Raw genomic sequence first — 16,819 nt, forward strand, 5'->3', positions numbered from 1 at the left:
TGATTTCTAATTTGCTTCCCTTCTCTACTGTGGTCAGAGAACATTCTTTATGTGATCTCAATATTGTTCAATGTACTAAACTCTTTTCATTGTCTCGCATGTGATTTATTCTGAAGAATGATCAGTATGTACTTCGAAAGAATATAGGTAAAGGGTTCTATAAATGTTAGTTAGATCAAGGTGGTTAATATTGTTTTCAAGTCTTATATATTCTTGCTGATTTTGTCTACTTCTGCTAATTACATGCGTGCGCTCTTTTTCTCTCTTTCCCTCTCTCTGTCTCCCTCCCCCGTATGCTCCTCCACTCTCTTCTCTTCGAGTCTTTGGGTTGGCATGCCCTCACGCTTCAAGGATGGATTCTCCTGCTATCTTCTAAATAAAATAGAGCTATAACACTGATTTGCCTAAGAGCTATAACACGGTTTGTCCAAGACCCAAGAGCTGTGACGTGCTGAGGGCTTTAATGTCCGTCACTCCAAATCTTTGTTGTGATGAGACAAAGAACCGGGGAGCATACACTCACGTGACATCTATGGTGCCATGACTCGGATTTAACCTGGCTGAACCAACCTCCACGCAGAAGAGGCCATGCACAGCAGGAGCCCAACTCAGTGAAGCTCCTGGCACTAGAGGCAGAAGGCAAAGAAACCCAGAGCAGGGGAAGGCCCATTGTGCCGGAAACCGGGACAGTGAAAAACGAACTCAGCAGAAAGCTCATGCAGCCCAGTCTCAGATTCCAGAAGACCTCCGGTTAAGGTAAGAGGTCCTCGCTCCTATGGCTGGAGGGACTTTTACAATCTCTCATTTCTTGTTTCCTTGAACCTCCCGTGAACAGGTGGGCGGCAGGGGGCACAACTGAGAGACTCTGTTACACAAGCCAGCGGGGGTTCTTCTGTCCTTTCTCTTCTCTGTGCCAAGGATCAGACCAATGAAACTGTGAGCACCGGTCAGATATTTAGCAAATTTTCTGGCAGGCTATGAAGGGGATTGGAGAAGGCAATGGCACCCGACTCCAGTACTCTTGCCTGGAAACTCCCATGGACAGAGGAGCCTGGTAGGCTGCGGTCCATGGGGTCGCTAGAGTGGACACAACTGAGCGACTTCACTTTCACTTTTCACTTTCATGCATTGGAGAAGGAAATGGCAACCCACTCCAGTGTTCTTGCCTGGAGAATCCCAGGGACGGGGACGCCTGGTGGGCTGCCGTCTACAGGGTTGCACAGAGTCGGACACGACTGAAGCGACTTAGCAGCAGCAGAGGCATGATATTGATGGCTACAATTATTATTGCTGTCAATTTATCCTTTCAATTTTGCCAAATTTTACTTCATGTACCTTGGGGTTCTGTTAGGTGTATATAATTTTTAAAAACAGAGAAAACAAAAACAAGGACTCAGGCAAGGCTTATTTCTTTCTCATATATGTATATATTTTAGATTATTTTCTATTATAGATTATTATAAGATATTGAACATAGTGCCTTGTGCTATACAGGAACAGCTACAGTAAATCCTGTTGTTTATCTCTTTTATTTATAATAATAGTTGTATCTATCAATCCCATAATCCCAATTTACCCATACTTCCTTTCCCCTTTGGTAAACAGAAATTTTCAAATGCAGTACTTGGATGCAATCTCAAAAATGACAGAATGATCTCTGTTCATTTCCAAGGTAAACCATTCAATATCACAGTAATCCAAGTCTATGCCCCGATAGTAATGCTGAAGAAGCTGAAGTTGAATGGTTCTATGAAGACCCACAAGACTTTTTAGAACTAACACCAGAAAAAGATGTCCTTTTCGTTATATGGGACTGGAATGCAAAAGTAGGAAGTCAAGAAACACCTGGAGTAACAAGCAAATTTGGCCTTAGAGTACAGAATGAAGGAGGGCAAAGGCGAATAGAGTTTTACTAAGAGAACGCACTGGTCATAGCAAACACCCTCTTCCAACAACACAAGAGAAGACTCTACACATGGACATCACCAGATGGCTAACACTGAAATCAGATTGATTATATACTTTGCAGCCAAAGATGGAGAAGCTCCATACAGTCAGCAAAAACAAGACTGGGAGCTGACTGTGGCTCAGATCATGAACTCCTTATTGCCAAATTCAGACTTAGATTGAAGAAAGTGGGGAAAACCACTAGACCATTCAGGTATGACCTAAGTCAAATCCCTTATGATTATACAGTGGAAGTGAGAAATAGATTTAACGGACTAGATATGATAGACAGAGTGCCTGATGAACTATGGACGGAGGTTCCTGACATTGTATGGGAGACAGGGAACAAGACCAACCCCAAGAAAAAGAAATGCAAAAAGGCAAAATGGCTGCCAGAGGAGGCCTTACAAATAGCTGTGAAAAGAAGGGAAGTGAAAAGCAAAGGAGAAAAGGAAAGACATACCCATTTGAATGCAGAATTCCAAAGAATAGCAAGAAGAGATAAGAAAGCCTTCCTCAGTGATCACTGCAAAGAAATAGAGGAAAACAATAGAATGGGAAAGACTAGGGATCTCTTTGGGAAAATCAGAGATACTAAGGGAACATTTCATGCAAAGATGGCCTCAATAAAGGACAGAAATGGTATGGACCTAACAGAAGGAAAGCTATTAAGAAGAGGTGGCAAGAATACACAGAAGAACTGTACAAAAAAGATCTTCACGACCCAGATAATCACGATGGTGTGATCACTCACCTAGAGCCAGATGTCCTGGAATGTGAAGTCAAGTGGGCCTTAGGAAGCATCACTATGAACAAAGCTAGTGGAGGTGATGGAATTCCAGTTGAGCTGTTTCAAATCCTGGAAGATGATGCTGTGAAAGTGGTGCACTCAATAGGCCAGCAAATTTGGAAAACTCAGCAGTGGTCACAGGACTGGGAAAGGTCAGTTTTCATTCCAATCCCAAAGAAAGGCAATGCCAAAGAATGCTCAAACTACCACACAGTTGCACTCATCTCACACGCTAGTAAAGTAATGCTCAAAATTCTCCAAGCCAGGCTTCAGCAATATGTGAACTGTGAACTTCCAGATGTCCAAGCAGGTTTTAGAAAAGGCAGAGGAACCAGAGATCAAATTTCCAACATCTGCTGGATCATTGAAAAAGCAAGAGTTCCAGAAAACCATCTATTTCTGCTTTACTGACTATGCAAAAGCTTTTAAGTCTGTGGATCACGACAGACTGTGGAAAATTCTGAAAGAGATGGGAATACCAGACCACCTGACCTGCCTCTTGAGAAACCTATATGCAGGTCAGGAAGCAACAGTTAGAGCTGGACATGGAACAACAGACTGGTTCCAAATAGGAAAAGGAGTTCGTCAAGGCTGTATATTGTCACTCTGTATATATGCATATATACTCTGTATATATGCAGAGTACATCATGAGAAATGCTGGGCTGGAGGAAGCACAAGCTGGAATCAAGATTGCTGGGAGAAATGTCAATAACCTCAGATATGCAGATGACACCATCCTTATGGAAGAAAGTGAAGAAGAACTAAAGAGCCTCTTGATGAAAGTGAAAGTGGAGAGTGAAAAAGTTGGTTTAAAACTCAACATTCAGAAAACTAAGATCATGGCATCCGGTCCCATCACTTCATGGCAGATAGAGGGGGAAACAGTGGAAACAGTGTCAGACTTTATTTTTTGGGGCTCCAAAATCACTGCAAATGGTGACTGCAGCCATGAAATTAAAAGATGCTTACCACTTGGAAGGAACGTTATGACCAACCTAGACAGCATATTAAAAAGCAGAGACAATTACTTTGTCAACAAAGGTCCATCTAGTCAAGGCTATGGTTTTCCCAGTAGTCATGTATGGATGTGAGAGTTTGCCTATAGAGAAAGCTGAGTGCCAAAGAATTGATGCTTTAGAACTGTGGTGCTGGAGCAGACTTCTGAGAGTCCCTTGGACTGCAAGGAGATCCAACAAGTACATCCTAAAGTAGATCAGTCCTGGATGTTCATTGGAAGGACTGATGCTGAGGCTGAAACTCCAATACTTTGGCCACCTCATGCAAAGACCTGACTCATCTGAAAAGACCCTGATGCTGGGAAGATTGAGGGCAGGAGGAGAAGGGGACGACAGAGGATGAGATGGTTGGATGGCATGACCAACTCAATGGACATGAGTTTGAGTGAACTCCGGGAGTTGGTGATGGACAGGGAGGCCTGGCATGCTGCAGTTCATGGGGTCACAAAGAGTTGGACATGACTGAGCAACTGAACTGAACTGAAACAGAGATTTTTCTTTTTTTGAAGTTTGTTTTCTTTATCTATGAGTCTGTTTCTGTTCTTGTATATTGGTTCATTTTTAACCTGTATTTTCACTTATATTTCGTTCAAAATATTTAAAAGTTTCTCTAGAGATTTCTTCTTTGATCCATGTGTTATTTGCTGCTGCTACTGCTAAGTCGCTTCAGTCGTGTCCGACTCTGTGCGACCCCATAGATGGCAGCCTACCAGGCTCCCCCGTCCCTGGGATTCTCCAGGCAAGAACACTGGAGTGGGTTGCCATTTCCTTCTCCAATGCATGAAAGTGAGAAGTGAAAGTGAAGTGGTTTAATCTCCAATTATTTGGGGATTTTCCAGCTGTCTTTCTGTCATTGATTTTTAGTGTTAGGCTTTTAAATTTTAAAGGTGTGTTTCATGGCCCCAAATGTGATCTATGTTGGTGTATGTGATGTGGGTTTATTTATGACACTAACAAAAATCCTTTACATCCATATCTTTATTTGAACAATTTTCTTTAATAGCTAGGAGAATACAGCATTAATGACACACATTTACTAAGTACAACACCAGACAACTACAAATTTAGAGCATAAATGTCTATCTGATATTGTTTTGGTTTTCATCTTAGCACTAGGTGGTATCTAGTGAAAACCCATGTTTCAAAGGCTTTTGTTGACATGAGGTGCATTATTAACTTATTTTTTAAAATTTCATGTGACATATGCTGGGGTGGGTTTAGTTTAAAACTAGTGTTGTTTGATAATGCCTTTCACTTCTCAGTACTTTTGCTTCCTTTTTCATGGAGGAATATTTCACTTAAGAACTTTTCAAAGATTAACTACATCATGTTTTTCCATATAGGTCAAAGTAGAATTCCTTTTCCAGATCCAACAAGGAAAAAGAAAAACTGCAATGTTCAATGCCATGGTAGTTAAAAGACATATCCATTTCACAGTAAGTTGACAATTGAAGTTAGTAATTAAAATAATATTAAATGTCATAAGTTCATTTCTATGCAACACTGTTAGAGCAACTTAAATTCTCCAAGGACACAAGAAAATCAACATAACTCCTGGGTTCCACAAAAATTCACAATTAGGATCATAGATTATAACACATATATCCACATTTGAAGGAAAAATTCAGCGTATGTTGGAAAAATTAAATGGCTCAAGTGTTGTAGAGACCCTGAAATGTAGGCTAAATTTTTATAACATATAATAACAATAAGATATTTAAAACCATTGACTCTGAAAAATGTCATGAAAATGTATACTGACCTACTAAGCATTGAATTGTACATACAAACTTCAATTCAAAAATCATTTTTCTAAAAAGAAATGTTTTCTGTCAAATATTTCAAGCAACATTACAATACTAAGGAAATGGTATTCATATTTAGACATCTTAATGAGTCTAGTAATACCCATTAAATTGAGCTGATGAGCATTTTAACTAGACCAAATTATAAAATAAAAAATGTATAAAATGTATTTTGGCAAATATTTTACATAGTGCTTTCCAGTTTCTGATCTATTGAGACATCTATTGTAATCTCAGTTTGACTTAATTTAGGATAATACAATGAATTAGAATTATAGCACTGTTTCCTATTTTCACTCCAGTTTTGATATGGGTAAAGTGTTCTTAAAAAAAATTTTAATGAATGTCCATGAAAGGTTTTACATTTATACCCTTTAGCCTAAGAAAATGTCAGTTCAGTGGGAAACAAGCCATTTAAGAATTACCAAGAATCTAAATTATCTCTATATTTCTTTCATATGTTCATTTGCTTACTTGTAACACAGAGCCCCCCAAAGTCAGGAAACACTCTCTAGGATTACATTTCATTGGCTCTGAGGTTGTTGCTGCCTCAGAGTTCCAATACCCGTTTGGAAATGAGAGCAAAGGAAGAAGGAACAGGAGGGGAGGGTCATGCAGACTGGGAAGGAAGAAAGGAGGCCATGCCCACCCACACCCTCACACCTTGAGAAACAGGGCAAGATACCTTTCCAGGCAAGACTTCCCCTTACAGAGGAGTTCCAGAGAACTTAAGGCAGCTCTAGGAAGGAAGGGAGCAGGGGTTAAGGTGGCCCTCACAGCACAGCCTGAGAAGAAATCAATGCCCTTATGCATACACAGTGCCTCCCTAACCTCTTGGTGCCAAAGCCAACACTGGCAGCATGCACACACTGCCATGTTCAAACACACAAAGACTTGTGTATGGCCTGCCTGGTACACAGCCCTCAGAAGGGACCCAGAACTTGGCCTGCGCCCACAGGTTCTCTCCAGGCTGCTCAGCTAGCTTACCTGGTGGCTCTCGTAGTGACTTTGAGGGCTGTGTGTTGACAGTGACCTTCTTCATAACTGTTGGGAGGCTCTCTCCATTTCCTGTCAGGCTGGGACAGCCTGCTACTAAATAATGACCAAAACAGAGTCCTGCACCCTCCCAGGGTGGGGGTGGGGTACTGATCTATTACAAAAGCCAAACCTAGTTATAGTTGGTGAAAGTGAAAGTCACTCAATCGTGTCTGACTCTTTGCGACCCCATGGACTATACAGTCCATGGAATCTTCCAGGCCAGAATACTGGAGTGGGTAGTCTTTCCGTTATGCAGGGGATCTTCCCAAACCAGGTCTCCCGCATTGCAGGCAGATTCTTTACCAGCTGGGCCACAAGGGAAGCCCAGTTATAGTTGGTGACTATGACAAGAAGGATAGCACAAGGCACCCCATGTGATCAGCACCAAGAAGTTGGTGCTCAGCGTTTATTCAACGCTGATAGAGAAAAAGAGTACCTTGTGCTGGGCCAGGGCAGCCCACGGGCACCAGGAGGAACAAAACGGAACCTGGGGACTTTTTCAAGTCTCTGCCCCACAGGTGCTCTCACCGCCACTGCTGAGTGTGGAATGATGGCACAGCTTGGGCAACCTAGGCAACCTTAGTCAGGCAAGTCACTGGCCTTATCTCGGTCTCAAGTTTTCACACACACAAGGATGGCAGTAGGGACCCTCCCGCCTTCCAGGGCTGCTGTGAGGACACAATGAGGTACCAGAGCACGTGAGCTGGAGTAAAGATGGCCAGGCACAAGGTACTGTTGCTACACGCCCTTTCACTAGGAGAACTGAAGGGCCACCTTCAAGCGTGACATTTTTCCTGTGTTTTATGTGAAACAGTTGAAGTTACTGAAGACTGTGTATGTGTGGAAGAGAAAGAGAGAGAGAAAGAGAGAATATGAGGGCATCTCAGGATGGTGCCAGGTGCGCCTTCACCTAGGGTTACCAGGGAAGACATTTCTCACAACCATCACTCTACTGAAATTCTAATCAAATAAATTATTAAATTGTGTTACTAAAAGCTTTGATCTATATTATACAGAATCATCACTTACACAGAAAGAGGCAACTTTCAATTATCCATTGAAATGAATGAAATAAAGCAAATGAGACAAACTGACCCAAATCCCCAAATCTCCTCTCAGTTGGCTTTGGAATACATATTTTGGTACTTTTGCAATTGAGGAAAGAAATGTCAGGTGCACGGGGAATTCTCACAACTTCGGAAGGAACCATGAAGCTACACGTCATGGATTTTACCCCATGCTCATCTTTCCCCTTCATTATAGTTTCTCTCAGGCAGAGCAAAACCTTAACCTGAGAGAAGGTACAAGAAGGGAAACTGCTTCTAAGTTTTCAGGTTTGCTTTCCAAGGTGTGAGCTCAGTCTCCATGTAAGGTGAGTGGGGAAGAGACTATTGAGAAGTGGCTATTGAGACAGTGAATTGTTTTCTCAGAGAACTCTTTCTTTGAGTTCCTATAGTATGTCATATTGGAATTATGAACAAGCGTATTAGTGGTAATGCTAAGAAGTACTGCAGAGAAGTGAAAACAGTGAGAACTCATGTAAAAACTGGCCTGAAGGCAGGTCGGTGGAACAGCTGAAGACTGACTCCACCACAGCCTTCAGCATAGTCAGAGTAGGTGAGTAGACAGTTGAGGGGATACCTGACATGGCTGAAGGAAGGGAAAGAATGAATGGACAAGTGAGTGGATGGATGGTGTGGAGGCTGGCAGAGGTTTGTTTGAGGCTGGGTAATAAAGTGTGAATGGACAGAGGGAAAGGTGAGAAGCCCTCAGAGAGGCCAAGGATACCCACAGTCAGCAGAATATTGTTGCATCTCCAAGAAACTAGGACACAGAATGACTTACCAAGATTTGGAGTTCTGTGGTTGTAAGGTATTTCTGTTGTGACTAAAGATCTTCAGGCCACTAAGAGAAATTAATTCAGATCCCCATCTGGGGTTCTGGATAGACCCTGGAGGAAGCTGGAGCCCTAAAATAGCATAATATTTGTGTGGCCATCCCTGAACAGGAGAGCCTGTGGCTTGGGTCTGGAATAGAGGCTCTTTGTAGCAGAAAGATGGGAGATATGAGAGAGAAAGGCCCAGAGTAGACATGCCTCAGGATACAAGCTGTCTGTGGGAAAGACAAGGGCTGCAGTGGCAGTGGAAGCTAGAGTGTGAGCCTGAAGACCCGACATGACTCAGGGTGTGCGTGGAACATGCTACGCAGGACTAACCTGGGAAAGGGCCTCGGAGGATTTCCGGGTTTCAGTAGGGGAGCCTACAATCACAGTGGCATTTGAGGGGACATCTCTCCCACCCAAGTCCCATCTATGTTCTTAGACTCTGACACATTCAGTACTAAGTAGGTGGTTTCACAAGTTATTGAAAACCACATTGACAACCAGGGAAAATTGAGAGAGTCCAAAGTAACATTTTTGCTTGATTTTGCAAATGAATAAATGTATCCAATCTGAATACAGCAGTACACAATTTAATAAAAATTACCTGAACTAAATTTCTAAAAGCATGAATATAAATCATATTCATTTAAGGAAAATTATAGCTTCATAAACCTATGATTTTACATTTTATTAATCCCTCAAAATTAACGTGCTCCAAACACTAGGCTAACCTTACCGAATACCTGCAGCTCACTTCTCTGTGGTCCAAGCACGCCGGGGAGAGAACTTCAGAAGTGGAAGGGAGCTTAGAAACTGGCTGTCTAACACTCTTACTGTATAAATGAGGAATTTGAGGCTCAAACAAGTTAACAGACAGTATTTATCTTTTAATAACAATCTTTATCACTGATTTGAAAATGTTTTACTTCCATTAATAATATTGCACATATTTAATAGATCATCTAACAGTTAATTTATACAAATCTATGATTGTAATTCCGAACCAGAGTTTCTAGTGAAAGCTAAGAATTTGCTTTTGCACAATCTGAAACATTTATTGTTTAAGATTTGTGGGACAAATGGAGAATATGTTTACTTAGAATGTCAGAATGAAAACTTATAGAATCTGGGTCTTATTAAACCAAGTCCTCTGTAAAATTCAGCAATCTCCTTATATTTTTATATAGGTCAAAGTATTTCTAATATGATGCTCTTTAAAATATCTAGTGGTACTGAGAACATTTATAGAAGTTGCAAAGCCTAAAAAATGGAATCAATTATTTATTATATACTTTCTTTTGCATAATTTATAAAAGAATCAAGATTTCAAGACCTGAATCATGAATATTCTGACAATCCTCTCTAGATACTGAGATTAATTCTTAATAAATTAAGAAGAAAGAAAACCTGTCAGGGTTGAAAATATGCACTGCAGGAATCAGATCTGGTAACTAAAAATAAGTCACTTCACAGAACACTGTATCCTGATGTGATATCACCCAGGGAAAGTTAATGAGCACATCAATATAACACATCCTGAATAAATGACATCAACAATAACCACTTTGCCTAGTCCTATCCCTAAATGTCAAACGTTGTGTCATATTACTACATGACTTCCCAGTGTCTGCTACTTGTGCGGGTGAATCTGTAGATATGTGCGTGTAATCCAGTTAAAACTAATCTGATTGGACTGTAAACAGAGTCGATAAAAGAGAAGCTTCTTGTTGTAGTGCCTAATATGAATATCACTTACATTTTAAAGAACATAGTATGTAGCAGCAATTTAAAATGCTCAGTAAACTGCAGTACAAATGGACTTCCATGCTCTAAGCAAACCAACATTCTCTTAATATTTCTACATCATAGGGACACATAGAAGGGAGCTACTTATCCAGTTACTTTACATAATGTCAGTTTATTTGTTCCAGTTTGACATTATCAACATAATTCCTAAGCTGGTATGATATGTACTCGGTGATTTTTCTTTCAGTTCTTCCAGTTAGCACACAGGAGGTTCCTTGATGGCGCCTTCTTAACAACAGCTCATATTCATATCTGGAATTCAGGTTTTTTATATCATTTAGATGCAGTGATAAGGATTTAAAATAAATGCTGGCACCTGAAGATACATGTTTTTCTTTTCTTCCATCATTCACCTGCACGTCAATGGCAGACACCTAACTGACCAAGGACAAGTGTTGTCATGAAGGTAACACGGCACAAAGGAACCTATCTTGCTTTCCAAGATGATGAAAAGTATTCTAGGGGCAGTTCTAGTCAATAATCCCTTATTTGGGAGACAATAAGTACTATCTTTTAAAATGTGTTTTCAGTAGCTCACTTGAAATAATGGGTTCTTATTTCAGGCAAGAAATGTATTGTCAATATTTGCCTTGACATCACTTTCAGACCCGTGATATGAATCCCAGGCCCAGGCTGGCTGGAATCTGGATGGTTTCTAGCGCAAGGGAAGAGGGGTTAAAAGGAAAGGTGACAGGAAAGATGTGTTTTGCATCCATGAGAAGTTGAGGAGAGTCTTTCCTGTCTCGTAAACGCATCTGAGAAAATAAAAAAAAAAAAACCAGAACATCAGTTCTTTGAATCTATAAACTTATTTTTTTTTAGACAAAATTCTACCAAAACCCCTCAATGAATGACAAATGTTTATATTTGTTTTAAAATCACTTCACTTCCGCAATAAGATATTATCAAAAAATTAATGCACTATGAAAATGATACAATAATATAATAAAAACTGCATTATCCTTCAATAAATTATAAAATTTCCACCCAAATGACTGTGTTGGTAAACTGAAGCAAAAGGAAGCCTGGGAGATCTTACCTGTATAGTACGAATAAATGACACAGAAACTCTTTCTTCAAACTCATTAACTGGTGTATACAAATTCAACACTTTGACAATCTGGGGGAAATAAAATGATCAAAATTTTTAGCATATTATCAAATACATACATTCCAGGTACCTCTAATCAGGAAAACGAAAAGGATCTTTGCCTATTGCTTTCAATTCTACTCAGGGCTTGGTTAGGACAAGATGGGAGAGGGAGCTGTTCTGAAGGCACATTTACCTTTATTATTTAAATTTTTACAATAAGAGCGTATTAATAACCTCAGATATGCAGATGACACCACCCTTATGGCAGAAAGTGAAGAGGAACTAAAAAGCCTCTTGATGAAAGTGCAAGTGGAGAGTGAAAAAGTTGGCTTAAAGCTCAACATTCAGAAAACGAAGATCATGGCATCCGGTCCCATCACTTCATGGGAAATAGATGGGGAAACAGTGGAAACAGTGTCAGACTTTATTTTTTGGGCTCCAAAATCACTGCAGATGGTGACTGCAGCCATGAAATTAAAAGACGCTTACTCCTTGGAAGGAAAGTTAAGACCAACTTAGATAGCATATTCAAAAGCAGAGACATTACTTTGCCAACAAAGATCTGTCTAGTCAAGGCTATGGTTTTTCCTGTGGTCATGTATGGATGTGAGAGTTGGACTGTGAAGAAGGCTGAGCGCCGAAGAATTGATGCTTTTGAACTGTGGTGTTGGAGAAGACTCTTGAGAGTCCCTTGGACTGCAAGGAGATCCAACCAGTCCATTCTGAAGGAGATCAGTCCTGGGATTTCTTTGGAAGGAATGATGCTAAGGCTGAAACTCCAGTACTTCGGCCACCTCATGCGAAGAGTTGACTCATTGGAAAAGACTCTGATGCTGGGAGGGATTGGGGGCAGGAGGAGAAGGGGACGACAGAGGATGAGATGGCTGGGTGGCATCACTGACTCGATGGACGTGAGTCTGAGTGAACTCCGAGAGTTGGTGATGGACAGGGAGGCCTGGTGTGCTGCGATTCATGGGGTTGCAAAAAGTCGGACATGACTAAGCGACTGAACTGAACTCTGAATATATATCTGTACATTTTAAGAAGCAATATAAATTTGAAAAATCATGAAAAGTAAAAGTACTCCCACTTTCATGCTCTCATTCTCTCAAAGTAACAATAGTTATCAGTATCCTGAGTATTCAGCTAATTACTTTCTCTATATATTCTATGTGTAACCTATGTAAGATTTCTATGTTTTGAGATAAGTGATGAACATTTAAAAAAATCCAAAAGTCAGCACCAAAATAACTCGGCAAAAGAAAAGTGGGCATGTTTATGCCTGTGCCTTGCCTCATGCTGTGGCCACTGTCCTCCAAGGCCCTTCCCATCTTTTTACTGCCTTAAACTCAAGACTTTCCCTGAATGATTAATTACTGATCCTCAGCAACATTTGGAGTCTTCCCACTAGCTTATTAGTGCTCAGGGCTTAACTACCTACCAAGGGCCTAGCACCAGCCCTGGGTTTCCCTAGCCCTATGGCCAGCTGTGCTAGGAGCTGGTCCCACCAAAACATGGGGCAGCAGAAACCAAAGGAAGCAGGGTGGGGCAGCCAACCAGGCCAGGGGCCAACCCTGCCCACTAGGGAGCCCACAGTAGAACTACTGTGGCCCTGTCACAACAGAAGGGCCTATACAACCCACATAGGGGGTACTCCTGGGCACAGAGCTCTGGCGACCAGAGGGCAGCGTGCTTCTGAGCCCCACAGGATGTTTCCTATATAAGGCCACTTCTTTAAGACTGGGAAATGTAACCAGCTGACTTAATGCATAGAAAAAAAAAAAAATGGGGAAAAATGAGAAGACAGGAATATGTTTTAACCAAAGGAATGAGACATAACCTCAGAAGTACTAAATGAAGTGGAGATGAGCAATCTACCTGATAACGAGTATAAGGTTATGATCATAAAGATGCTCACTGTACTCAGGGGAAGTAGGGATGAACTCACAAAGAGTTATAAAATACACAGAACCAGAAAAAGCTGAATAATACAATAACTGAAATAAAAAAAGACACTGGAAGGCATCAACAGTAGACTAAATGATACAAGTGAGTGGATGTGAGATGGAAGACAGTAGTGTAAATCAAATCACTGAAACTTTATAGAAAAAAGAATGAAAAGAAATAAGGATGGTTTTAAGAGACCTCTGGGACAACTTAAGTGATACTGAGAAAAAACAGTTAGTTGCCAGAGGGGAGGGACAGGAGGCGTTCAAAATAGGTGAAGGGATTAAGAGGTACAAACCTCTAGTTATAAAGTAAATAAAGCATGAGGATATAATCTACAATATAAGGAATATGGTTTATAATATTGTAATAATCTTATATGGGGATATATGGTTGCTAGACTTATCATGGTTATCATTTCATAATGTATGCAAATGTCAAACCACTGAGTAGTATACCTGAGACTAACATCATATTATACATCAACTACATTTCAATTAAAAAAAGAATTATCTGTCTTAAATAGATGTCTAAAGAATCATTCAATTATCAACTAATATACAAGACTCTTTGGAGTTCAAGCTCCATAGGATGTATAGAATGTATACCCCATAAAAACAGAAACTTTGTCTTGTTCCTGGTTTTATCTGAGTGGCTGGAACGTTACACAGAAGAGTGTAGAGAATGGATAAATATTTACTGAATGTTGAATGTGCATGAGTGTGACTAGTACTGAAATGTACTTTGTGGTAAAATCTCCTGTCTTCAAGATCTACACTATTGATACATATCATCGCTGACACAGGTGAAGTTAGCTCAGAGACAAGAACAATAGCTAGAAGCCTTGGTGACTTCCCTGAATGTTACCCTTGATGAAGTTTATAATAGGGAAAGCTGCCTTACCTGGGCAGTAGTTAAAGCATTGCACATGGAACAAATGGCTTCCGCGTCATCATCTGTTTTCTTTTTCACTTGCAAAAGCTGAGCAGCCTGAATGAGAGGCTCCAGGGTTTCCTTAGCCCCACTGTTCATCAAATTCTTGTCACGCAGCCATTCTTCTAGTTGACTGACATTGTACCTATGTCAAAAAAGGGTTGAGGGGGATGCAAATTTACCGAATGTTATCATAAATGTGTTAATTTTTCTGTGTATGGTTTTGTTAGGAATTTCAGTTGAATTCTGTTTTTTAAATCATTAGCTGTGCTTAAAAATTTATCACTATAAATAATCAGGTTTATAATCATAATTATATGAGTGAATATTATTTTAGAGACTATAATTCTCTTTAATGGAAAACAGAAATGTAGCCATAATAGCAAGTTATAAAATAAGGTGTGCTTAAAAAAAAAAATAGAACACATAGTATGGCTGTGTTCTTATTAAACAGCAGAGCAGAAAACACCTTCCAGCTTTTTACAACTTGAGAGGAGAGAACTAATAATCCTCTAATTGTTCTCTGTTCCTTACGTCAAACTCCAAGCTAGTGGATACAGTAAGATCCCCACCTAGAGCCTGTGCTCTGACCCTTTTCAGGGAAGAGCCTGGATGATGAGGTAGTGGCCTGAGGAAGTTTAGGGATGTAGGGAAGAAGGGCGAGTGGGGGCATAGGAAGAGGCAGACAGAAAATATGAGGAGAGACACAGAAACTACACAGATGCTGAGGTTTTAAGAGGTGGCCAATCAGGTGACAGTGGTTTGCAAAATAGGAGTCAGATAAACGCAGCCACAGTCAGGACTTAGTAATCAGGCCAAGAGGGGCTTCGTGGGTATAAACAGAGCGTGCAGAGAAATAAATTCAATGACTTGAGTGGAAGGCATTACCTTCTGACTGCTGTCTACAGTGGATATGAGTCAGAATGGAAAATTTGGAAAGAAGGTCAAATTTTCTAAGATTGAGTAACTATAGACTTTTATAGGAGAAATACTTTCCCCCTCTCTTGGTGAATTTTCCAGCTGTTTTAAAATAAATTATTTGCCAAAAAAATAATTCTGTTATGTTAATAAGGTAATGCTGAGGAGCAATTGGACAAAACTGAGTGCAGCGTTTCTTAAAACTGAGAGGGGCATACTTCAAACATCAGTAAAAGATTTACTCCCTCATATGAGTTAACTTTACATGCAGCTGGGTTCCAACAAGCAGTGGCTGAAGGCCTGCTGGGAGCGACCACGAATGACAGTGGAGGAAGGTCAGTCAGGCAGGAGGAACAGCTCCATGCCCGGTCTGCCCTTCCTGCCCACCTGGGGGCTTCAGACGCCAGGTGCCCGGGCCTCACGTGTGCCCCAGCACACAGTTAGGCAGCCCGAGAAGGCCCTGACAGGCGTTGGAGTTCGCTCACCTGATCTGCATGCCTTTACTCCAGGAGCACATGTCCTTCCGCAAAAGGAGGTTGTTCAGGGTGACGGCCCCCACAATGTAGAACATCTGCTTGACCACCTGCTTGATCAATTCGGGGTCCATGCCGTGCTGACACATGACCGAGTGGAAGGAGTTGAGCTGTCGCAGGATGGAGTCCAGTGTGTAGGTACCCTCGTCAGCGATGCTGGAGGTTCGCTTTCTTAGCCCTGTGGGCTTCACCCCAGAGACACCCTGAATGGTTTCATGCTCCAGCATTCCGGAGACTAAAGGAGAAGTTCATACGTCAGAGAAGATTCTGATGGAAACACACGCACATGCGCACACACACACACACACACGCACACACACACAATTTAGGAAAATGATTTGAGCATCAAAATAGAAGGAAAAGGAACTACAAATAAAAGGGCATCTGGATTTTAAACAATGAAAGAATTATCCTTAAATGCAAAAATTTACCATGAAATTTTAATGGATTATTTTCTAAAATATGAAACAGTAGTCTTAATAGCACATGTGTAAAGTTTCTTGGGAGGATTTTTGAGAGAGAGATTTTTAAGAGAGAGGCAATTAGGGAGAAGATAAGTATTCTCCAGTAGTATAGAGCCTCAGAAGCAAACAAATCAAGCAGTAAGAAAAGCAGGAGACCAGGCAGTGGTCTTGGGAGTGGGCAGTCACATGGGGCTGAAGAGCTGGGCCCTTCCTTGCCCTGAGCTTCCCTCAACAGCTTCGCACAAAATCAGCAGCCTGCAAGTTTTACATGCCCTCTAATTCCAATTTCACACCTGCTACACTTTCCAAAGGAATATAGGAGGCATGATACGTACATGCATACCCAGAGTGAGTGCACACATATAAAGAGAGGTACATGGAATCTCATATACATAGACACACACGCTGATCAGTTGCTCATCCAATGAGAAACTGCAACTTTAAACCAAATTGCTTTTAATGATTCTACAGGGGCCATGAGATGAACAACTCAGCATGGAGTGTCTGAGCCCTGTTCTTGTTGCCATAGTAGCTTTCCAGCCCTGTTACTATAGCCTATCAGGTAATCTGCAAACCCTTCTCAGTCTCTTTAGTTTTAGTTGGGTCCCTAGAAAGTTCTCTGCAGTAATGCCCTCGATGAAAGTT

At 40.9% G+C, this 16,819-nt stretch overlaps 1 protein-coding gene across 4 annotated transcripts in view; it reads right to left on the minus strand.

Annotated features, from left to right (window-relative positions):
- Positions 1-4,718: 4,718 nt before the first annotated feature.
- MYO5A (myosin VA) overlaps positions 4,719-16,819 on the minus strand; it is a 205,890-nt gene continuing 193,789 nt past the window's right edge. For all 4 annotated transcript variants that reach the window (XM_086320975.1, XM_086320974.1, XM_086320973.1 and 1 more), the window contains 4 exons: positions 15,663-15,945; positions 14,230-14,404; positions 11,326-11,406; positions 4,719-11,041 (listed from right to left, as the gene is read on the minus strand). In XM_086320975.1, the coding sequence (XP_086177101.1) occupies positions 10,889-11,041; positions 11,326-11,406; positions 14,230-14,404; positions 15,663-15,945 (692 nt within the window). In that variant the 3' untranslated portion in view covers positions 4,719-10,888. The remainder of the gene's footprint in view (positions 11,042-11,325; positions 11,407-14,229; positions 14,405-15,662; positions 15,946-16,819) is intronic.

This window comes from Bos grunniens, chromosome 10, assembly GCF_055505025.1.
Source record: "Bos grunniens cultivar Pamir isolate PY7600 chromosome 10, Bosgru_T2T1.0, whole genome shotgun sequence".
Taxonomy (NCBI): Eukaryota; Metazoa; Chordata; class Mammalia; order Artiodactyla; family Bovidae; genus Bos; species Bos grunniens.